Source organism: Gambusia affinis, linkage group LG14 (assembly GCF_019740435.1).
Source record: "Gambusia affinis linkage group LG14, SWU_Gaff_1.0, whole genome shotgun sequence".
NCBI lineage: Eukaryota > Metazoa > Chordata > Actinopteri > Cyprinodontiformes > Poeciliidae > Gambusia > Gambusia affinis.
The window spans coordinates 9,455,937-9,480,346 of NC_057881.1; the positions used below are offsets into that span (position 1 = coordinate 9,455,937).

Genomic DNA, 24,410 nt, shown 5'->3' on the forward strand with positions numbered 1-24,410 from the left:
AACAATAGCTTGAGTAACAGAGTTTTTCACAACTCAAATACAAGTACAAATACTGCATAAATTACATTACAATTCTTTGATAAAAGTCTACTCATTCATTCAGACTGCTCAGTCAAAGTCCAGATGTAAATCTAATTGAGAAAATTTTGCAAAACAAAGTATTTACACATTTTCTATCCAATTTGAAATAAATTTTAATATTTGAGTAAACATTCAAGTACTATTATAAATAAAATGTAACTGTTATTTTATAAATAAGAAAAAACAATGTATTTTTCATTGTTTTTGCATGAACTGGACTTGTAACTGGAGATCTAAAGGAAAGAATAAAAACGCAACACAAATTATTTATTTTTCTTCTCTTATTGTTATCCTTGTTTTAACCAATAAAAAACCTGCATATCTAGATTCAACGAATAGTACGTTTAAATAACTACTAAAAACTTATTCTGAATCGTGATTCTACTTACAAAATATTCAGTAAACAAAAATTTAATAGCCGTTAAAAGATGTTTTTGACCTTACCAATATGGCCTCCATGTCGCTATAATGTCGTCACGTCCGGGCTGTACTCAGGCGAACCACCAATATGAACCTCTCGCTTCCGGTGATTCCTCCTTTTCGGCAGCGGCTATTTACTCGCCAACATGCCAGTGAGTATCAAGAGGCAGATGAAATCCGTCATTTATGCTTCAAATCGATTATTAGAGACGTAGTACAGGGCTGAACAGTTTCAGAAGAAATTACTGCTTCGATTCGTGTCACTTGGAGTCGGTTTATTCCGGTCGAAGATGCTGGTTTTTAATCATTTTTCAGACCCATCTCGAGCGCGTTGTAAGACAAGATGGCTGCGCGCACACCGCAAACATGGAGCCAGTTTATCGGAGAAGCTGAATACAGACACCGGATGATAATTGTCGTAGTTTAACCTCGATGATAAGGTTTATAGTTACCTAAACGCCCGTTTGTGGTTATGTAAATATTGATTTGTAATAACTACGCAGAGTGTTATCTAATGTAGGGAAGGTAGGCCAAGATGTGGGCCCGAGCGGGCCAACGCATCGATGCTAAAGCTGAACCAGATATGTCGGCCTCATTTTTGGCCAAATAATTCAGTCAATATGCACTGCGTCACTCATAACTTACATTTTTACAAAAGCTATTTTTGATTTGAGTCCCTGCTTTTAAGTTGTCTCGTTTTATGTTGCTGATGATTTAGTGACGACTATTTTATTTCCTCCTTTGTAATTTAGCTCGCAAAAGACTTGTTGCACCCATCCCCTGAGGAGGAGAAGAGGAGGCACAAGAAGAAGCGTCTCGTCCAGAGTCCCAACTCTTACTTTATGGATGTCAAATGTCCAGGTATGTGCGTTTCTGCATGTCCATTTGTAGATACAAGTAAATCAATTAAGATGAGGTTTATAAAACTCAAGTTTTTTTTGTTGTTTTTTTTTCTTCAGGATGCTACAAGATCACGACGGTGTTCAGCCATGCTCAGACAGTCGTGCTGTGTGTGGGCTGTTCAACAGTCCTGTGCCAGCCAACTGGAGGCAAAGCACGTCTCACAGAGGGTCAGTATCTGCACACAAACACCAGTTAAAAATGCGGTAGGCAAATTTAAAACTACTTCCTGTTTTTACGGCAATTAAAAGGGGCAGGATTGGAGCTGGCATTGAAATATTTATGTTGCAGTTGAGTTCTTAAACTAGATACCAGCAAACAAAGCTTTGAAATTGCTGGGGAGGTTTAGATTTAGAAACGATACCGAAGATCACAGGCTGTGCTTTGAAGAATGCACATTTAGTAAAGTTTTCAAACTCTTTAGTGGTTTAGATTCTGAAGCAGCTGATTTAAGTACCTAGAGGTCCATAAGTTAGAAATGGTGCCAGTCCTGTGTAAATACTCAGTAAATAACTGTTCAGTGCATTGACATCTTATGTAGACCTCTGGTTTTCCATCTGCTTGCACAGCCCCCATATTTTAAAATAACAAAGATTGAGTTCTCAGGAACATTATAGTAAATTATTTTTTACATTTTTGTGGAAATTTCAATTACTATGAAGAGTTTGCCAAGGATTATTTGCCACAGTTTTCCCGCACTGCTAAGTGACTGGACTTCCTCCATCGTGGTTTTCCAATCTCATTCCAGTGCCACATTAACCTCAGTTTGCAGAAGGGTTGAGCTCCAACCATGGCTACCCCCTTTCGAAGGCTGAGGACAAACCAAGTGTAACTTTGTAGACTTTGAAATATTCCAGTAAAACCAGGACAGATCCTGATCAGCAGCTCTACGCCACACAATAGCCGTGCCGAGTGGGCAGTATTTCTGCTCGGTGAGGCTTCTCTTTTGTCAGCGATGGGCTAACATGTCGTTTCCTCCGGCAGGGTGCTCATTCAGGAGGAAGCAGCACTAACTGTTCTCCCTGAAGCTGGAGAGGAGGGGATGGACCGGTTGATATTAGCGTCTCCTGCCTCCGGGGCGACTGCAATGGCGGAACCTGTGGTCCCGACTTGAAACAAGAAGAAGAAGAAGACATGGGATGCATTTCCACTGTTTATGTTGACCAGTTGGTTGTTGCTGTAACTCCACCCTCCAACCCCGTCTCTCTTAATAAAATGTTGTTTTGGCTAAAGCAAGGAATCCCTGTGTGGTTCTTACTGCAGTTCTACTTACTTTATTGATTCATATCCTGTAAAATAAAGCTCTCTATTTGGTAAAGTTAATTTCTGTAACACTTGAGAGGGATGTACATAAGACAGACATGATGCTGTAATGAACATGAATGTTTGACAGTTGCTGTCATTTGGTAATTAATGACATTTTAACAAAGTTGCCTTAAAAGTTTAATTGATCCACTGAATGATGATAAACATTTATGAAAACGTCATGGTTAGGATGCTGTCATGTCAGTTTCATAAACACCCCTTAAAATAAAGAGTCATTTTCTAAATTGGGTCTAAGTTAGCATCACTTCTAACTCTATAAAGTGACACTAGTATTGACTACACAGTGTCACGAGTTCAGCTTTACTGGAAATTTGGCATTAGAAATTTAAATGCAGAAATTTAGGCTGAATGGTAACATTTCCACATACAAAAATTAAACCACTGCAGTGAACTGCACTGAAAACCTGGTTATTCCACCAAATACTGATTCCTGAACTCTTCTTGAGTTAAAACATTAATATTGTTTCTAAGTGAATATGAACTTGTTTTCTTTGTATTATTTAAAGTATGAAAGCACTGCATCTTTTTGTTATTTTGACCATTTCTCAGTTTCTGCAAATAATTACTAAATATTTGCTTGGAATTTTGTAGACATGTCAGTAGTTTCTACAATAAAATAATGTTCATTTTACTCAAACATGAAAAGTAAAATCTGAGAAAATGAATCTTTTCAGTAGAAGGAATTCATGAAGATGATGCAACTTCTTAATTCAATGCTGACCCAAAACTTCACACAGAACCTTAAACAAGATTAATATTGTGCCTCTCCAGGTTTAGGGTCCTTGCTTTAGAAATTAAGTGCAAAATATACTTTAATTCTTTACATTTCTAGTTCAGAAGTGGATTATTAAAGTTAAAGCAACAGTTGCAGCATGTATATACTTGTAGTGGCTCTTAAATTACCAGCCTCAGTCTGCAATATGAATCTTCCTCAAAATTCTTGAATGTTTGGCTTCACAATCCTGTCAATGTTGTGCTTATACCACATTTTCCCTTCCACTAAACTTTCTATTAATAAGCTTGTTTACATTACTTTAATTATCTTCCAAATTGTGAAGGGCATCAAGGGTGCAGTTTCACCAAATATTTATCTATATATATTTTGATCTGTTGTGACATCTTGTCATTTTCCAAAGGACTGAATTTTGGGTTTTCATTAGTTTGGATGAAGCCAACTTTTTGAAGTTGTGCAACAAATGAACTGCTAGATGATTTTCAAATTTATTCCAGCAAAGCTGCTCTGAAAGCTGAAAAATGTTTTTAACAAATTATCAGAATCTTTTTGGAAACATTCACAAAAGTGTTGCTTTCTAATTTTAGAAACCTAACCCTAAAAGGGAAATCTATTCTACTGAAATTCATAGGATGTTACTTAAACAGATATAAAAATATATAAATTTGAGTTTAGCAAAGTGTAATATATGTTGCATGCTTTTAACACAATACCAAGCTCTTAAAATGTATGAAGTGTTTATTTCACGGTCAGAAAATGCAGTTTTTACAGGTGAGGAATAACAGTTCCTTAAAAGAAAAAAACAAAACAGATGCTTAAAAACAATTAAATAACCTGAAGAAAATAATCCACAGGGCGTCAATTACGTCATATCAGGTCAACTGTAAAATTTTACTTGATTAGGATCAACTTTAAATCTGTAATGGTGCGTTCACACCAAACGCGTTTTCAGCATCAGGCGCATGTGGTTTACATTCAACTTTGGCTGCGTTCACACTGCAGCCTGATGCTCAAAACGCGTTTGGTGTGAACGCACCATTGGACTTCAATATCTTGCAAATCTAGTTCAATATGACTGAAACGTTTTGTGTTAGTCCAGGAGACATATCTTGAGAAGAAGTGAGCTGGGACAAATTTCTACATATGTTTGTATTTCTGCTACATATAATGTTTTATATATATATATAGTTGTATGTACATCAGTACAAACCTGTCCAACACCTGAGTCAGGAAATCTGCCCCAGCATGGCCGCCATAGTGCAATTTTCAATAGAAACCTCCTGAAACGGGGTTCTTCTTCTCCCCACTGCGCCTTTCTACCCCTCTGCTCCGCTCACACACTCACTCTTCTCCTCCCTCTCTCTCAGCAGGTGGCGGATGGAGGAGTTCTGTGTGGACAGCGTGCTGGACAGCAGCGGCATCAGGCACCGGAAGCCCTCCCTCAGCTCCTCCACGTTCTTCACCAGGCTGCTGATGTTCGAGTTCAGCTCCCCCCTGCAGCCCTGCACCTCCGCCAGCACGTCATACATCAGGCTCTGCATCTGCGCGCCAGTTTGGTGGAGGAATTACACCAACGCTCGATCGAGGATTTGTTTTGAGAGTGTTACAGTTGCAGCTAAAACAATTCAATCTTCAATTTAGAAAAATTTGGTTTATTGGCAAAATTCGCAAATGTTCAGGCGTTTGCTGTAAACAAATTCAAACAGTCATGTTCCATGAATTAGAGGAGTTGTCCTGATGAGACTCTTTTGTCAGATTAAAAAACTATACTAATACAAAATCTGAAGAAATCCACCACTCCCAGCCAAAAACAACCAATCAGAGCCAGGAGGAGGGTCTTAGCGCTGTCAATCATCCTCATATACTCCCAGCTAAACATGGCGGAGAAACGACTTACTTCTACAGGAAAACCTGTGGCCATGCTAACTACACCAAGCATTCATGACAAGTTTGGTTGATGAGAAGAAGCTGCAGCAAGGGGGAAAGTGTGAGCAGCGCATTCATGGACATGATTGAGATCACTAAGACCCTCCTCTTCACTCTGATTGGTTGTTTTTGAAAAGTCTAGCAGAGAAGCTTGATGTTTTTCACATATTATTTACTGTTATGACATAGTGACAGTTTTAGCAGTTATGTAAATAATAATAATAATAATAAAAGTTTCATACTGCAGCTTTAATGTTAATACAATATTCAACCAACATGGACAGAACGACTTTGTTCACTTCCTCTGGTATCATTCTTAAAACTACAATCAGAATACAAATTTAAAACAGAGCAGAAAGTCAATGTCATTGTTCACAAATTCTCCTTCTGTTCGCTGATTGGTCCAGTAGAAATTCAACCAAAGAAATCCAATAGAATGGGAGAAATCTCAGATAAAGTAGTGAAGGGAGATTAGAATCAAACAGAATTGCGTAGGAGGAAAAATTGCCAGATTAGTGAGATTTGTGAATGTTAGTGGTCAAAAATCCTCCCTAGACTGCAAAGGACCAGCACCAGCAAAAACCTGGTCCAAAAGCACAAGCAAAATCAGACAACTCAAAACCAGAACCTTTTGTCATTCGTCAGCATATCTGGACATTAAAAATGAAGCATACATTAAGGTACTTCCTGTTGAGAGTGAAGCAGGGCAGTGGCTCAGTGATGCTGTGGATCAGCAACCTTTGCAACCCTGAGAGCCTTTTCTGCCTTTGGTCTGTTTATAGTTACAAAAACTATGTGAAACAAATGAGCTTATTTAGCTTAGCCCATTAAAATAATTAATTTTAAAATTAAAGAATTTTTTCAATTTTGGTTTCAGGTTTTAAAATAATGTTATCAAGCTTTTATACAATTTTGGAATTGTAAATGAGATTCTTCAGGAATGCTGAAAAAAGCTGACGTCTTGGTCAAAAGAGCAAAAGCAAACTCTCATAAGTAAAGAGGCTGAATGATTTTGAGACTGCATTTGAGGCACTTTGGGTTGAGTTTAGAGAACCAACTAAATTTAGTTTGATTTGTTTATCGCAAACACCTTGAATGCTTCTATATTTTGCTCATAAACCTAAATTTTTGGGGGTGTTGAATTATTTTTGGTGCAACTGCACATAATGCCTTCACTTGCCTCTCTCACCTTGCAGAGGTCAACGAGCGTGTTCCCCTGATCTGCAAGGATCCTCTTCTCCATCTTCACTCTCCGTAACCTGAAGGTGAGAGACAGTCAGCTGTAAATCTGTAGGAATCACTAAAAAAAATTATTCAAAATGTCCAGATACGTTTAAGTTTCGTCACTCTGTCCCCAGCAAGCTTCAGTGGATTTTATTTTCATGATTGGATGATGGTAAGGTGGGAAAAAGATTGATAACTTAAATTTTTTATATTTAAAAGTCTGAAAAGTGTGCATGCATTTCTGTTCAGTTCCCTTTACTTTGTCAACCCTAAATAAGAGAAACCAACTGCCTTCAGAGGCCACATAATTTGTAAATAGAGTTGACATTAGTTGGATTTTCCATTTGTGAAGGCGTCAGAGGTTTACATTAGTGAATAATCAGTGTCATGAAAGGAAAACAAGAGAAAAAAATGATTGTTAGAAGTAAAATAATTTGCCAGCGGAGCTAGAACTTAAAAAAAAAAATCAACATTAAAGAATTATTAACATTAAAAAAAGCTGCTATTTATTGCTGAAAAGTTACTTGTAAGTTAGTTTTATCTTATTTCAAGTGTACTAAGATATTTGCACTAGAAACTAGTGATATTAAGAGAACATGCTTAAGCATGTTCTCTTTTAAAGTTGAATAATTGAAATGTCAATCACTGATTGGCACAGAAATTAAATATTTCCTTCCTAAGATTTTAACTGTAGAGTCGTATCTTCTGTGTCAAGCTCACCAGCCAACACTGGGCAAATACAGATGTTTAGATGAATAAAACTTAATTTACTTTAAAATAAATACCTCCTAAATGTAGCAGGTAAAACAGCAAACACAGATGTAATCCATAATGTGGAAATGCACTGTAGAGTAACACTAAAATGTATGTGAATCCCAAATTCAATCAGAATTTCGGGCTTTACAATTTACTGATACAAAGTTTATAGAGATGAAACAGAAAAGGAGAAACCTGCAAAAAAAAAATCAAAAATCAAAAAATACTGCATCATACTGGAAATTATATTTCAAAAGCCACTGATTCTACTCTGTGGGATCGGATGATAAATGGAAATTCAAAAGGCGGCAGGTTCCTGTGGTCTTACTGGTGAATGGCCAGCAGCAGCTTCCTCTGGTGCATGCGGACTCTGCTGTGGTCTCTTTCTCTTGACAGCTTAGTGTGCTTGTAGATGAGCCAAGTCTCTCTCAGCACATTCGCTGCTGCAATTTTTATCTGGTGAAAGGACGCAGAAAATCACGAGGAGTTATTGCGTGTTTATGCACATAACCTCTAAGTGCTGTTTTTACGGGATGTGCTGACTTAACACCAACAAACCGTATATATTACTGAGAGCCACATAAGTCGTTTAGACTCATTATTGACTTTCATATTGAAAATAGATTGTAAATAAAGCCTACAGGTTAGCATCTTCGTCTTTCTGAATCCCTTTCTGTTGGATTCTTACTAACATTTTACCCCAATTGCATATTTTTCACAAATTTTCATGTCAATCTTTATTAAAGATGTCAAAAAAGATAAAACATGTATGTTTATAATTGGGCTGAAACAATTACTTGGAACAGTCGTGATGAATCGATTATTGAAATAATCAGCAACTAATATCATAGTTGACAAAAGCCAACCAACTGGAATATACAGACTAAAATGTTTATTTTCTAATTTTTAAAAAAGGAATTGGATTGTTTATTTTAATATTTAGATGGAATTTTTGCGCACAGAGTTAAAAAAATTTTCAGCATTGCAATAAAGGGAAAAATATTTTTTTTACTAGCAGTTCAACACAGTCAGAGTTTACACTGATAAAGAAAACACAAGCATAAAAATTTTATAAAATAAATTATTATTTAATTTAATATTTTAGTCCTAATATATAGCTATAGCAAACAAATGTTTTATCCAACAAATTTTTACACCCTTTCAACATTCCACTAGAGGAAAAAACAACAATTAGTTCAAGAAAGTCAGTTTATATTCACAAAAAAACATCAGCATACAAATACAATAAATTGTGAGATCACAAATATGCTATAAATTCATTTCAAATACTTTTTTCTTTGCACAGTAACAATTAATAATTGTTATCCCAACTCCTGGTGTCCATTGAGTTGGACGTTCAGCTTTCAAAAGATACTGATTAATGACAGAAAATATTTCAAAAATAATTTTACATACTATCGCTGGGAAATACTTGAAATTATACTCAGAGCAATTTCAGTAGGCTGCCATGAACTTAAATAGATTTTAAAAAAAGAAAAATAAACAATTATTCCTCTTCTTCCCTGCAGAGAAATGTTTGTCTTGTCCGATGCCTGAAGCTCATATCAAGTTCAAATTTAAAATCTTCAATCTTCTAAATCTTCAGCAACAAGAATCATTCAAATTTAACGGTTTAAACACAGAAACACCACGCCCATTCCAGAGGATGTGGGAATCGAATATTATATATAAAAGGTTCAAGTGGTTAAATGAGAAATGTGTAGAATGTGCCAATTTTGACAACTAAAATAATAGTTTTGTTGCAGCTGTAGTTGTTAGTATTCACCCTCTTGGAGATGTGAGAGTCCATCATGAAGTTGTGGACGTGCTTCTCAGCTCGGGTCAACTCCAGCTTCCTGGCCACCACCGCCACCACCAGGACTGTGCATCCCGCCCCCTGTTAAAAAAACAGTATTTAGCTTTTGATGGGATTGAACTTCACGTGGATCAAACTCCCCGCCTTTGTCTCACCATGATCCCAGTGAGGAGGCAGATGCTGCGGCCACAGTAAGTGTGAGGGACCACGTCTCCATAACCGATGGACAGGAAGGTAACGGAGACCATCCACAGGGCCTCCATGTAGTTGCTGCTAAGGTCTCTGTAATTGTGGTGCCTGGAGGGACAAACAAGACAATTTTCTTCTCCCTGTCAACCCAACGATGGCATAGTTACTTTGAAAAAGTAACTTGATTACTGATCACCCCTTAAAAATTAGCAATTAGTAGTTACTTTACTGATAATTTGATTTTAAATAATCCAATGAAATAGTGTAAAAGTAACTGAGTTAACTAAGATAAATTACAAGTTACGTTTTCAGTTACTTTTAGTAGCTTTTTAGTAGCCGCCAAAAACGCCCCCTGCTGCCTCAACATTAAAATGCCAATCAGGAATTAACAAAAAATAAATACCAATTCATGTTAGTTTATACAAGCAATAAAGAAATGAATAAATAAAACCAATGTAAATACAGACAGAAAATTGTTGTAAAGTTACAATTTTTCATGAATTAATGTTTGTTACATTTATTCAAGGAAATTGTGATCTGAACATCAGCAATCTGCTCGTATGCCTTATCTGGGATCGATTGGTAATGTCTCTATCCTCCACTAGGGGTCTTTCTTTGAAATAGGCCTACAAAAAATAACTCCTTATTTTGTCCCACCTATTTTCAAAGGTGTACCAATAGCACTTTGTCGCTAGTATGTTAATATTGTAATTTTTAGCTGACACAATCTCAAAATATTTCCTGTATTTCCGGCTAGAAAACACGCATCTCTCTCCTCCCGCCATTGTTTACCTTTGTGTCGCTGCGTGGGATTACACATCTCTCTAAGCAGGAGGAGGAAAAGTAAGTATAGATGTTTTTAAATAGTAAAATGATCAAAACGCATAGTGATTTGGATAAGTAACTTCAATCTGGTTTCTAGTTTGTAAATAATAGCGCGTTAGGTTACTTGTTACTGAAAAAAGCCGTCGGATTAGCGTACTGCGTTACGACTTTACTGACATCACGGTGTCAACCCTTACTACTGTTTTACTGTGGTAGGTTTGAAGTCATTTTTAATTTCTTCCAAAACGCAAACGGTAATAAAAAATTTAGAAATAGTAGTGCATCAATATGCACAACACACAGGGCCGGACTTCACAAGAATGTGGCCCCTGGGCTGCTACCAGTTTTGACACCCTATTCACTGAGGACAAATTATTTCACTAAAGGAAATTACAATACATTCATTAGTATTCCTATACATCAGCATGTATATATGTCCTCTAGCCAGTGTGGTTGATAAAGTTGGGAAACTATTTAACTATTCAAAAATACCTGTAGGAATAAGTTCTGACTTAAAACCTTTGTAAAGACTTTGTAGCTCAGCAAACTAAAACCAGGAATTACGTGACGCTTCCACATCAGATGCTCTCCACACATATACCTCTCACACACATGTAGGCCCCACGCCGCCACAATCCACAGAGAAACACTGAAAATCATCAGGACGGTGCCAGGATAGGTAGTCATCAACGTTTTCCCCACAAAGCGGGTGTTGAAGTGGATCTGGCGATAAAAAAAAAATCCACTCATTACGTCATCATTTTGACACAAGAGCACTACTTAGTCAGACTACTTAGAATAGCACCTGTCAGATAATCTTTACATAACACAGAGGAGATGAGGGATAAGAAAACTTGTTCGCAATCTGGCTCGATACATGGACAGTAGGTTTGGTTTTGCAGAGGAGGGAGGGATGCAGACGTCATTTTCATCACTTTTATATTGCAGTTATAAGGGAGGGATTAGCCAGGTGGACATGTTGAGATATGGAAATGAAAGCGGGGACATAAAGGAGTCAGTGAGGGACATGTCTGGCATGTGAAACCAGCAGGGTTCGTGAAAGTGAAACTGTTAGTCACACCTCAAGCGTCACACTTTTACAGACCTCTCGGCCCACCTAGACACAACAAGATATAAACAGATGAGGATGAAATGTACAAAACCAAAGGGCAGCTCAAGTCATTGTCCGAAACATACTCCAAATTTCAGAAATCATATCCTAAGCAGGTTGTTTTCAACCTGTACTCTTTATAACAGTGTTTCCCAACCCTGGCCCTCAAGGCACACTGCCCTGCATTTCCTTGCTTCAGTCCAGCTGATTTCAATTGCTGACTGATTAACAGGCGTTTGTTGAACTGCAATCAGCTGAATCAGGGACATTAAAGCAAGGAAACCTCTAAAACATGTAGGACAGTGTGCCTTGAGGACCAGGGTTGGGAAACACTGCTTTATAAAATTAAACCCGAGTCTTGAATTTGTCTTCTTGATTCATTTTACACAAGTCAGGCTTTCAAATTAGTGCGGTTCAGTCAAGCCAGATTAAAGAAAGCTTGTCAAGGAGTTACGTCCCCACCTTGTTCAGAGCTCCGATGCTTCGGGAGGCCGTGTCGGTGAAGAGGCGGCTGTGCAGCATCATGGCCCGACCCAGCAGGTACAGTCTCAGAAACATGGGCAAAGCCAGCATGATCTCCAGCTCTGTCTCAGAGAGGCTTGTGCGGACTTTGGTCTTCTGGAAGTATGCCAGCATTCCCACCGGATAAGGATGGATGGCCACTATGAAGAGCTCCAAGACGATCAGGGCGAAGCGTTCGGTGGTCATGGCAATTCTCCAGTCCTCTGCACCAATGTCATGAACGTAGAGCTGTCAAAAGGAAGAGAAGAAATGATTTAGCTGAAGCAATTCTAGGGAAGGACTTCTGTCCAGAGTTGGATTTAGTTTTGGTCTACACAATATCTTTATGTCTAGTTTGTAGTGCCAATATTTTATTTCACATTAAATAAGACAAAACTAACTTACAATAAACTTTTCAGCTGGAAATATGAGCTTGTTTTAAGACAATGAAAGAGTATTAGTTCACTTATAGCAAGACATTTTCCCCAGTGCCAGTATAACTACTACTTTTCTAAATCAATGGTATTGAATTATTTACTTAAAACAAGTTTATATACAGTACAGACCAAAAGTTTGGACTCAACTGTGTGTTTTAATGTTGCTAGTCTTGAAGGATACTAATTGGGACTTTAAATTATCTTCTAATAAAAGACAACATTGGGCAAATGGGAAGTAGAAACATCAACTCAACATGCACAACATATCGCAGTTTTTACCCAAAGTTGTTCTAAACCAATTTCTATTATTCTACACATTAAACCTATTGCAACAATTAACATGGGACCATTATTTAACTTGTGGACGATCCATATTTTTTCCATATGGACCCCATAAGTAAATGTATTCATTTCTTCTTCTATGTCTTTATAAGAATGTAGTTGCCAGATTTGGAAGACATCAGTTTTGTCTATTTAAAAATGTTTGTGCAAAACAAACTAGAATAATTTGAGGAGCACTTTTCAAAGTATGCTACACCTTAGCTAATTTAAAAAATATATATTTGCAACTCAACACTCTACAGCCTGCAACATTCACTGCAACAACACAAAGTCTAAACAATTTCTGTTTAGTTTCTGGTGCAAATATCTTAGTACTCTTAAAATAAGACAACACTAACTTACAAGTAACTTATCAGCAAGATATAGGAGCTTGCTTTCATTTAAAAAAAAATATATATATATATATATATTGACACAATATAAGCTCATTCCATTGGCAGATTTCTTTACTTATAGCAAGAGAAAAACATCTTGCTTTCTATATTTTTGCTCGTTTGGAGAAGGCTATTTTAATTGGTGATTTTTACCAGATTACAAACTTCCAGGAAAGGTTAATCTACCTTATTTATAATTAAACTCCAGCTTCCCGAGAAAACTAAATCAAGATGGGAGGAAAACAATATTGAAGGATCAGTCCTTAAATATGGGCCTGCTTTCCTTCAGCACTGGGTCACAGTTCTAAACCAGGTCAGCAGTGATTGGGAAATCAGAAAGCAGGTTATATAACGCTCTCCTCTGAGGTTGAGGTGTTGAGTTTGTTCAAAAAAGTGTTATTTCAAAAATATTCCCACACACAACTCTGAAAAGTTTATTTGAAACAATTTAAGAAAGAATTTCCCAACAGATAAGAAACTTTTTACAGAAAAATGGTTGGACTCTTTAATTTCAGAGATGTTAAGAGACACATTGGGGATCATTTTTGGTCATGTAAGAATGAACAGCTGGGTCACCTGCACCTCACAGCAGTGGTACGCCACGATGAGGCCGAACAAGATGAGCGTAGAAAAACTGATGACTGACTTGAAACACAGCGAGTAGATGGAGCTCTGCAGGAGAAGCAGCACATGGAGAATAATTCAGATTCTAAGACTTATTTAAATCAGTTTCAAGAAACAAAATCAGAACAATTGAATAAAAGCAAGTTCAAAACAATACATTTGCAAATTCTACTACAGTGCATTATTTTTATTATATATATATTTTTGCATTAATTGCAAAAACAAAATCTTGCCAAGTATTTTTGTTATAAAAGCTATAGAACATTTTGAAGTAAGACAGTAACTTTTCAGCTCTATATAGGAACTTGTTTTTAGTAAAAAAAAAAAAAATCCTTATTTTACTTATCAAGACAATTATTTCTTGTTATAAATCAAATAATCTGCAAGTGGAACTAGCATTTTTTCATAAATATTAAGAAATGATTGGCCTAAAACAAACTCCTTTGTCTTGCTGAAAAGTTACTTGTAAGTTAGTCTTGTCTTATTTCAAGTGTAATAAGTCAAACTAGTCATAAATACTGTGTAAGACTTGGTATTTTTGTAGTGTTTACTGTGAATTATCTTTCATTCGTTTTCTGCACCCTAAAATTAACCCCATGGAACATAAAGCTGAGAGTTTATTAAACATTTTTGTATGTAATATATTTACATGGTGATAAATACAAATATTTCAGGGATATAAAAGTGAAGAAACGGCTTTAATCCTGTGTAAATGTATATAAAATGACATTTTCCTTCTGTTTATAACATCATGATGACATATTAAAGATGCAGCCGTGCCGTGTGATTTGTTGAACGACTCTTTGCACTCCAGAAGCCCTCTGACCTTGCTGTAGATGCTCCAGGACAGCTCCGTCTCCATCACCATCATGACTACCCCGAACAGCCCCACCGCCAGGGCGCAGTCATTCAGCCGCTGCCTCCTCAGGAACAGGGCCCTCCTGCGGACCAGCCGCCAGCCGATGTTGTGCGTCCGCGAGTACGAGTCCTTGTTGGCGTCTTCCTTGCGTTTGGGGCTATGCTGAGGACTGGGGCTGGGGCTCCCAGTGAAGCGCTTGGCCCCTGGCAGCGGCCCCTCGGCCTCCCCCGGGTGCTGGTGATACTGCAGCGCCTTGTGTTTGTGCTGCTGCTGTTGGAGGTTGTCGTCCTTGCTGGTGACGATGATCTCTGGGAGACTCTGGCGGTCGTGCATCTCCAGGGAAACGTTGCCTGCCTTGCGGTACCCTCGACCGTCAACATCCCTGAGATCCAGGTTGGACCTGCTGTGGCCCTTGAAGGGTGACCCGCAGGAGGACATGGGGACATCGGTGAAGGACGTAACCGTCTCCTGGAGTCTGTTTGCGCTCAGAGTTGTAGTTTTGCTCTGGTGGTTGCGCTCCTTCACGCCTGGATTTTGTGGCCGTTTCTCGCATTTTTTCTCTTTGCCCTTGGTTTTCTCTCTCCTCCTGTTGGATCGAGGCGTCGCAGTGACGTAGAGGTGGCCGTTGTACAAAGGCGTGGTAGCCAGGGCCTGGGTTCTGTCCAGCCATGCGGAGTGGTCAATGGGTGTCTGGACTGTGTGGTGTATCCCACATTGGGGCGAGTAGGCCTGAGGTGGGGCGACAATCCTTGGTGGCAGGAGGGGCCTGTGGTCCTCCAGCTCATCTCCATCCACCACCGTTGAGTTCATTGACGGGGAGTGCTCCATGGGGAAGAGATGCTTTTAAGGTTCAAACAGAAGACGAGTGAATGTATTAGACAAAACAAACAAGAAGGTGAAAAGAGTCTGAACAGCAATTGGTCGGAAAATTGCAGCTGAAGCTTAGTGAGCAGAGATTTTTCTCATCTTTCATATCTCTACGCCTCACGTTTAAAAAATTCAGGCATGCAAAGGTTGTCACTTTGTATGGTAGAGGATTAAGGCCACTGAGAAAAGTAAATCTGACTTTTTCCTCTAAATTCTGACTTCTAATCTCAGAAGATTAGAGTCATAATTCATAATTAAAGTAGAAATTCTGCGAGTGGGTATTGTGAGATTAAAGAATTTTTTAATCTCACAATTGTGACTTTAATTTTGAGATTAGAGTCAGTATTCTGAGAAAAAAATTTGAGAATTCAGAGAAAAATGTCTAAAGTTCTGAGATTAAAGAATCCTTAATCAGAATTATGCAGGAGAATCTCAGAATTCTGACCGAGATTAAAATCAGTATCCTAAAAAACCCCCCTCAAATTCTGAGGAAAAGTCAGAATTCTGCAATTTAAATGGGTATTCTGAGATTAAAGAGTTTTTTAATCTCAGAATTCTGACTTTACTGACTTTCTTAACAGTATTCTGGTAATAACAAAAGTGAGAATTTTAAGAAAAAAATTCTGCAATTTAAGTCTGAATTCAGAGAAAAAAGTCTGATTTGTTTCTTTGCAGTGGCCCTAATCCTCTTCCGTACCCCTGCATAGCTGCAGATCCAAAGGTTTTCTTCTATTGTTTTTGATCCTACCTTACTGTCCTGGCTCGGGTCTTAACACAATCCACAGCGAGGATTAAAAACGGCTTTGCTTGTTTCCCACCGAAGTATTTTAGCCCTCAGTCACGTTCGCCCGAATCGCAAAGATCTTCAAGGTGAACTCCTTAGAAGGTCTCAGCAGAATCATTTTCATTCGAGAACGTTCAAAGATTCAGCACCATTCAGCTTGGTTGCATTCACAGCCTAATATTTCAAACGTCCGCTCCCTTCACGTGTGAACTTTCCCTGCGGATCCCCCCAGAGCTCCTCCCATGGATTCAGCTGAAGCTCAAGAACTATCCCTGAACACGTTGAGTTGGGCTCGTTGATATCCATCACACTTAAAAACGTTCATTCAGTCGCTCTGCGGTCGTCCGCGTCAGGGCTTCTTCCTTAAAGCTCGGATGGGGCTTAATGACAGCAAGGACTAAGTTGCAGATGTTGCAATGGCAACGACTGGGTCATCTGTCAGAGGGGATTGGCAGACTTCATCCCCCCGGGTGGTTTGTGTGTGCTTGTGCACAAATGTGAATGTGTAAAGACCCCTGGGGCCAAAGATCAAGCTGAAAATGTTCTTAAAGTCAACCCAGAAATGGCATTTTCCTACATTTCATCTATAAATCTCTTTAATTGGACTCATTATTTTCATGAGATAAGTGTGTTTTTGAAACACTTTGGGGAAAAAGAAGACGTAATCCTCAATCAGTTCAGCAGATTAGTATTGAAGATTATTCAGGTGAAATAGAGATTGTGGGGTGATGAGATTATGAAATATCAAATATGCCAGCCGATTCAAGCAATAGGGTGGAGTATTAAAGGCCAGAGTCATAACAATGACATTCAGCATCATGAATTTATCTAAATCCGTGTGACAGATGGGTGCAAAGATAATAGAGCGGCCTCTGACTGGAAAGATCCAAGAAGCAAAGGGTGGGTGGAGCGCAACTGGATAGTAGCAGGATAACACACAAATAAACTGTATTTAATCTGTAGACACCGTCTATTTAAAGATGGATTGAGGGAGAGCAGCGGGAGAGTAACAGCAGGTATCAGCCACCCTGATTTTGCCTTCTTCAGACGCTCTTCCATTTGTTTATTGCAGTGTTTTGAAGTATTTGCAGCTCTTTGTGTTATTTTGGGGTGATTCTATGTTGGACACCAACAGGGATATTATTTAAAGTAAAAAACTTAAAAATAACTGCATAAATGTAAACGTTCAGTTTTTTGTTAGCGGTGATGGTTATAAAGTCTTACAGCTGCTGGGAGGAATGATTTGCGATAACGCTCCTTTGTGCACCTTGGATGCGACAAACAACAAATTAAATATTTTAATCTTCTGAACTACAGCAGGGATATTATTTCAAATAAAAAACTTAAAATAACTGCAATGAGCATTCAGGTTTTTATTGGGAGCAGTGATGCTGCTGGGAGGAAGGATTTGTGATAATGCTCCTTTGTGCACCTTGGATGCGACAAACAACAAATTAAATATTTTAATCTTCTGAACTACAGCAGGGATATTATTTCAAATAAAAAACTTAAAATAACTGCTATGAGCATTCAGGTTTTTATTGGGAGCAGTGATGCTGCTGGGAGGAAGGATTTGTGATAATGCTCCTTTCTGCACCTAGGATGCAACAAACATCTGGTGTGAATTTCAATACATCTTCTGAAAAACCATTGCAATATTTAGTATATATTGTTCTCACTGTGTGGATGCCACACTTTTCATACTTCTATTTGTGAAAAACTGAATAGTGCATATATTTCTATTAAGAAATATAAAATACTTTAACATATTTGTATGTAATGTGACAAAATGTGGGAAGGCTCAGTTTGCATAAATACTTCTGTATTGTGTATTTCAACATTCTCATTCCTTATTCTCATTGCAGGCAGTTTTTGATTAAATATCTCACTCAGCACAGAAAAACATAAAAAATCTACCCCATTCAGTTTGTTTTTATAGGGGAAAAACTACTGCTTCCTCACTGTGTTCTGGTTATACACACCACAAATGTTTCTAAATTATGTTGTCCTAAATTATACACATCTGCAAGGCTTCAAATTAATTCAAGTCGCCTGCCAAAAGCTTGTAAATCCACACTGCTGTAGTTGGTAGCTGAGTGTCAATTCTTCTGGGCTTTGTGGACAGAAGCCAGCACATCTTCAGTTAGTCTCCTCTGCTGCAAATCCTCCTCTGACTGTTAAGAAAGTGAAACGAATCAGGGGATATTTTCAGCCTCCCTAATTGCTGGGGCTGGTAAGTGGCAAATCTGCTCCGTGCCCTAAATCTTCAGCGTGTGCCAGTTTATCTTCTGGTCATGTTAATTGCTTTGGTCTGATCTGCTGGGAGGAAAAAAGATAAACAAGACTCACTTGGAGAGGTAACAAATAGGACTTAAAAGGACAAAGGTTGTGATTAGAGTTTAAGGAAATGTCCCACATTTTGGGGTAGAATTGATTGAGAAAATATGAAGCTGCAAAGCAACAGAAGATGACACAAGTAAAGTCGATTTAGCTCTGGCCAAAATATAGGTGAGGGTCTCCTGTAAGATCCCAAAACATCAACAGACTGTTCTAATGAGTGAAGTCTGTTACAATCTAAGATGCATGAACCAAAAACGGATCAGAACCCATCTATAAAACAACACTGAGAGCAGTTGTCTGCTCACACTTCAAAGGAGACTAAAAGTGGAAAAGCAGCCACAGTTATTTTAGATCCTGCTGCCTTCTGGCAACTAATACAGAAATAACCACAGTGATACCAGCAGACTTTTCATGTAGTTACATTGTTTTGCAACTTAAATGAATGTTGAACTCCTAATATTTTGTGTATGAAACCCAGAGGGCTGAAGGTGAAATATTGTTGTACAGGATTCTGTTGTTCATTAAATTAAATATGTTGTGAAATTCTTCAGACCTCTTTGGTGAAAAATGTCATTACAGGGTAGTGACTGTATTAATCTGATGATCATGTTATGTCTTATTTTAATGCTTATGAACTAACACCAAGTGAACCAGCCTGAGCTGCACACCCAGATTGCATTATGTTTTCTGCAGCCAGACTGTCTCTCCAGACCCTAATAATCTGTCCTGGGTATGAAAACAATGTGTTGAGTCTGTCTGATAGAGCTTTTTACTCTCCCATGTTCATGAGGGTCTAATCTTGTAAGCTCTCATATCCTATACAAGGTATTAAGAAACCATGACAGTGCTTGGCATTTTTTTACTTATCACTTCAAAAAAGCCAAAGGATGCTAAGTTGATTTGTCCAGATCATCATAGAACTATTGACTGATTGATCAACAATTTGACCAAAAAATGGGCCAACAAATGAATGATCAGCGAATAAATCCCCAAACAATGACCAACCAAACAAACCCCAAACCAATGACCAACCAAACCCCAAACCAATGACCAACCAAACAAACCCCAAACCAATGACCAACCAAACCCCAAACCAATGGTCAACCAACCAAACCCCAAACCAATGGTCAACCAACCAAACCCCAAACTAATGACCAACCAAACAAACCAATGAACAACTTACCAAACCCCAAACTAATGACCAACCAACCAAACGCTAAACCAATGGTCAACCAACCAAACCCCAAACTAATGATCAACCAACCAAACACCAAACTAATGACCAACCAACCAAACCCCAAACCAATGACCAACCAACCAAATCCCAAACCAATGACCAACCAACCCCCAAACAATGACCAACCAATGGATCAACCAACCAACTACCCAGGAGTTTACCTAACCAGCAAAATACAAAAACTGAATAAAAAAAATAAACCTTGTATTTTCACACAATTTTAGACTAGAAGTGGTGGCCAAGTGCAAACTTTGCATTTAATTAATTGGTCAGCAGTAGCCTATAAAAGCAGGGATTTGGTCTGTTAGAGATTCCTATCTGCAGGTATGTGTTAACACAATGCCAAGATGGAAAGGCATGAGGAATAGTAAAGCCTTTGTTTCTGTCTATTAGGATTATAAAAGCATTTGTACATTATTTGTTTATTTTTCTACACAGATAGATAATATTTATGTGAGGAAAAATGTTCAAGATAGCTGCCGGTGTTTCCAGGTTGGGACTTCACATCAGATTTACCTCAAACTCAGACTTTTCAATGCTCAGAGAAATTCATATATAGATATAAAAAACAATAAGGTCAAACTCAGACTGTGTAGATCTCAATCACATTAAAGGGGATGTATGTTGCAAAATTCACATTTCCATGTTTTTGTACTTCCATTTGGATCTCTAGTGCTTCTGGACCAGCAGCCACCAGAAAACATGAAAACTGTTTTTTCAGAGAGAGGATAATGTGACCTGAGCTTTAGCTGGATTACAAGTGTGCTAAAGGTACGTCATCATATCTTATTTCATCACCTGACGCTATAAAAACATAAATATTACCTGAACTAAGTTCATAGACCACACAAGCACGCGGCCCAAATGGCTTTGTCTAAATCTTATCACTTGGAGTTAGTTTACCAATTTAAAAGAGGACTCTGTTTGTTTAATATATGTTAAACAAATAGAGTATATCTTGAGCTTTAGAAGATGATATGCTATTTGCACTTCTTTTATTTGAAAGTTGTAGCCAGTTTTGGACAACAAATCACTTTCTGCCAAAGAAACACTATTCCACACATTTTATTGGATTACAGTCCACTTTTTCCTCCTCCTGGACTTGCTGCAACAGGATGTAACTGAAATCCATCGGAGCAGAACTTCATCAACTTAACTCCACTCTGGACAACAGGAAAAAAGCCACTCTGACAAAATCAGACTTCACAGGGAAGTGCTGGTTTTGTCGATAACATCCTATTAAGTGGAGGGGACATGTCAGCGTAGGAAAGGGCCTAATCCAATCAGCTGGGTAATTAAAAGTACACAGCACAGCAGGAGCAATGGGAGATGGCTGATGGCTGCATTGTCAGGTGTGGCATTCAGCATTTAGGACAGTGGAGCATTAAGTGTGCTCAACCAGAATAAAGTGAATTTAACAGCAAGTTTTAATGCAGAGGCTCATCCTTCAGATACACCTCATCATTTAAAAAGACAATTCCAAACCCCTTATCAATAAGGATACAAAAATGGATCAACAATTTTTTTATATAATTAAAAAGAGTATTTGGGGGCCCCTGTCAGTAAAATTAACAATATTGTTTTCTTACTTGTTTTTGGCAGTAAACAAGTAAAAGTTAAATGTTACCACTCCTAGACCTATCTCTGCATTGTTGACCGCAGTACAAGACCAAGTAACCCGCTGCTGTAAACTAAGTAACCCTCCGCAAACTACAGACAATAAATCAAGTTTATTTGTATAAACATTTCAACAACAAGGCAGTTCAAAGTGCTTTACATCATAAAAACACAAAAATACAAAGCCAGAAGACACCACACAGTCAACAATTAGCAAAACCGGTAAACATTACATGATGTCAAGTGCCGTCATTACACATTATGTAACATTAACACGTAATGTTTTATTAGGTTAATTGCATGCATTAACAAGGACAGCCCTAATATTTGGGAATGTTTTCTTTTTTGCATTTTTACTTTCAGTGCAATTGTTAAGTCTCCTTTAAACCTAGCTTCAAATCGCAGACTGTTGCATGTATGGTTCACTAGCAGTCAAAGAGACAGTATTATGTAAAACCAACTTTTTAAAGCTTTACATCACATTTATAATGTTATTCCATCATCAAAAACAGACCTGGAGTGTTGTCTTCATTCTTTAATGTGTGTTTAAGAAAACCTTTAATCTCGATGGCAACCATTCAGCTGCGGAAAACGCCTTATTGGACCTAGGTCTCCCTTCAAGACACAGCTCCTCCTGTAAGCTGCAGCTTCCAAGCTTCTGCGACTCCCACACTCAGCTCCTTCAGACTAGCCAGTAGCAATTAGCAAACATCTGTTGTTACTGCGCATCTGCTGAGCTACCTCTCAGTGCAACGCTAGTAAAAACATTCTTAGAGAATTAACGGAGAAACAATATTGTGATGACTTCCTGAAGGGAGAGTTTCAGAAAGAGCAGGAATTTTTAGAGACAGAGGCCCAATTTAAAAACCTAGAATTACAAAGTCAGATTTCCTTTATTTATTTTTTTTTTGATATAGGTAGCATTTTATTACATTGTTATTTGATTGTTCTGTAAAATGTCACAATAGATATATAATAAATAAATAAATTAGATCAAAGGAAGCAAAATACCTGCAAGTATTTAAAGTTATTTATATAAAGCCTTTGATGGATCAGATAGACTCAAATAGATCGCAACAGCAATTTTGGTTTTTGTTACAAGGCCAAAATTCCTGGCAAAAAATGCCATAAAATTATTCCACTTTTTCTAAAAACGTGCATATGTTGGTCAATGTATTAAAGCACGTTTTGCAAAACACTGTTCGTGGAATTAACTCAGTTCCTTCTCTGACTTTGTTTTCCTGACGTTTTAAAAAAAAAAAATTAACATCTCATTTCCGTCTTGCTCTGCTTATCCGATTCCCCTGCTTGTTAATTGAGACCGGCTCCTCGCTGCTCCCTGACAACACTCCTGCCAGTGCTGAGCTCCAGCGCAGCGTGCACTTGAAAAACAAACCACCAGATGTCACCCACGCCTCGGTGCCTCCAAGCTGTGTCTTTACGAGGCCTAATGAATTTAGTTTTGTTGGCTCTGTGTCACACTGGTTGCTCAGTGCACAACAACGTGACGTGCAAAAAATTAGCTTGGCACAAAAAAAAAAAAAAAACAACAACAACAAAAACCCCAGCAACATGATGATTAGATTCAGCTTATTTCCTGCTCCAAATGTGCAGTTTTTCCTGCTCTTCTTGACTCTGCCATCATTCTTTTCGCCTCGCAGGACCCACTCTCCATCCTCTGTGTGCAGCAGAGCATGAATGTGTGGCTCCGGATGTGCGACAGGCTTCCTGGGAGAGAGGGGGGTAATTCCGAAGGGCAGCAGAAGTAATAGGGTAATCTATTATACAGTCTAAGTCTTTCTTCCTCATTTTCTTGCCCTCCTCCTCCCCCTTTCCGTGCCTCGGTCTTTCAGCTTCTCGCTGCCTCTGCCCTTGCATCAGCATTTCACGAGGACAAATGAGAAGTAGAGTTTAACTATGCACATTCCCAGTGTCCTCCTGCAGAGCCCAGCACTTTCTCAATTAAACCGGAGTCCGTCTGCACCGCTGATTCAAAGACCTCACACACACTCGCTCACTCACGCACACGCCCCCCTACACACACACACACGGGGCTTCAAGCCCAGCGGTGCGTGGCCGTCACCACTGTAGAGTGTTATCACGAGTGAAAGAATCTGTCATGGAGATTTCTGAAACATGCTGTGTGCAGCACATGTTAACAAGAGAGAGAGAACACAAAGCAGGGGGTGTGTGAAGGATGGAGGATGAATTCATGAGAAACTGTTGGGGATTTGGAAGATAATCTACTGATTAAAAACTAAAGGATGAGGAGAAAACTCAGATATTTCAGTGAGATTATTTTTTTAAATCTTTTTTTTTTTGCGCTTATTATTTGTATTTGAATTAGCAAATGTTATCCAAGTATTTTTGGAACTGTTTTTATTTAATTTTTTTTTTTATTAGTCAAATTAATTAATTCTTTTTATTTATCAAAACACACACATATAGGGTCAAAATTGTGAAAATATTTGACATGCAGCATTTTCGTCACAAACCTAAAAAAATAAAAATAGATACATAAATAGAAATGACATATTTCAATGTGTTTCTTTTTATGTCTTTAAATAAAACTAGAATAAAATATAAATTCAAGCCAGAATGATTGAAAATAAAAACAAAATAAATTCATTAAAACAGATAAATACATATAAATTTTATTTTTAATCTTAGATAGATTTTTAATAAAATACAAATATAAATAAAAAACGAAATAAACAAATCAAAACAGATAAATATTTAGAACTTATATTTTAAAATTTCTATTTATTATTTTTATTTGGCGATAAAAGATAAAAATGAATAAATCAGGTGTGAATTCTTTAATATAGTTTCTATTCTCTGCACTATTTACATGACTGGTCTCATCTCCTTTTCCCAACAATCTTCACCATCATCTGTTTAACCAATTAAAACCTTCCCATTCTCACCCTCCTTCTCTATCTACAACCCTTTCACTCGCATCATTGACATTTTTCTTGCTTTTCCATTTTAGACCCACCTCCCCTGAGAGGCAGACAGAGCTCTCAGCTCCCATCTCCTCCTCCCCCTCTTCCTCCATCGCCTCCTCCTCCTCCTCTTCCTCCAGCGAGCACATGCTCACGCTGCTCCCATCTGATGCCGA

At 38.1% G+C, this 24,410-nt stretch overlaps 2 protein-coding genes and 1 non-coding gene across 3 annotated transcripts; 2 read left to right on the forward strand and 1 right to left on the reverse strand.

Annotated features, from left to right (window-relative positions):
* The first annotated feature begins 539 nt into the window (after positions 1-539).
* Positions 540-2,633, forward strand: rps27.1 (ribosomal protein S27). The gene is made up of 4 exons (XM_044138878.1): positions 540-653; positions 1,254-1,362; positions 1,461-1,571; positions 2,386-2,633. Exons 1-4 carry the CDS (start codon positions 648-650, stop codon positions 2,412-2,414), a joined length of 255 nt encoding a protein of 84 aa, XP_043994813.1. The 5' UTR covers positions 540-647; the 3' UTR covers positions 2,415-2,633.
* LOC122844290 lies at positions 2,095-2,224 on the forward strand. Its single transcript, XR_006372852.1, has one exon. It is a non-coding gene; the product is annotated as a small nucleolar RNA SNORA35 (small nucleolar RNA).
* A 1,570-nt stretch (positions 2,634-4,203) lies between the features above and the next one.
* LOC122843812 (small conductance calcium-activated potassium channel protein 1-like) lies at positions 4,204-15,504 on the reverse strand. The gene is made up of 9 exons (XM_044138879.1): positions 14,412-15,504; positions 13,538-13,633; positions 11,770-12,057; positions 10,798-10,919; positions 9,338-9,479; positions 9,153-9,263; positions 7,695-7,822; positions 6,576-6,645; positions 4,204-5,001 (listed from the first exon to the last, which is right to left on the reverse strand). Exons 1-9 carry the CDS (start codon positions 15,270-15,272, stop codon positions 4,777-4,779), a joined length of 2,043 nt encoding a protein of 680 aa, XP_043994814.1. The 5' UTR covers positions 15,273-15,504; the 3' UTR covers positions 4,204-4,776.
* Positions 15,505-24,410: the final 8,906 nt, after the last annotated feature.

Excerpts from the sequence above, each read along its gene's own strand:
- rps27.1 (XM_044138878.1), top strand. Across the intron at positions 1,363-1,460 it reads TATGGATGTCAAATGTCCAG|GATGCTACAAGATCACGACG; the intron begins GTATGTGCGTTT and ends TTTTTTCTTCAG. Across the intron at positions 1,572-2,385 it reads CAAAGCACGTCTCACAGAGG|GGTGCTCATTCAGGAGGAAG; the intron begins GTCAGTATCTGC and ends TTCCTCCGGCAG.
- LOC122843812 (XM_044138879.1), bottom strand. The coding sequence starts at position 15,272 with ATGGAGCACTCCCCGTCAATGAACTCAACGGTGGTGGATGGAGATGAG. Across the intron at positions 9,264-9,337 it reads GCCTCCTCACTGGGATCATG|GGGGCGGGATGCACAGTCCT; the intron begins GTGAGACAAAGG and ends TTTTTTTAACAG. Across the intron at positions 6,646-7,694 it reads CTGCTGCTGGCCATTCACCA|GTTACGGAGAGTGAAGATGG; the intron begins GTAAGACCACAG and ends TCTCACCTTCAG.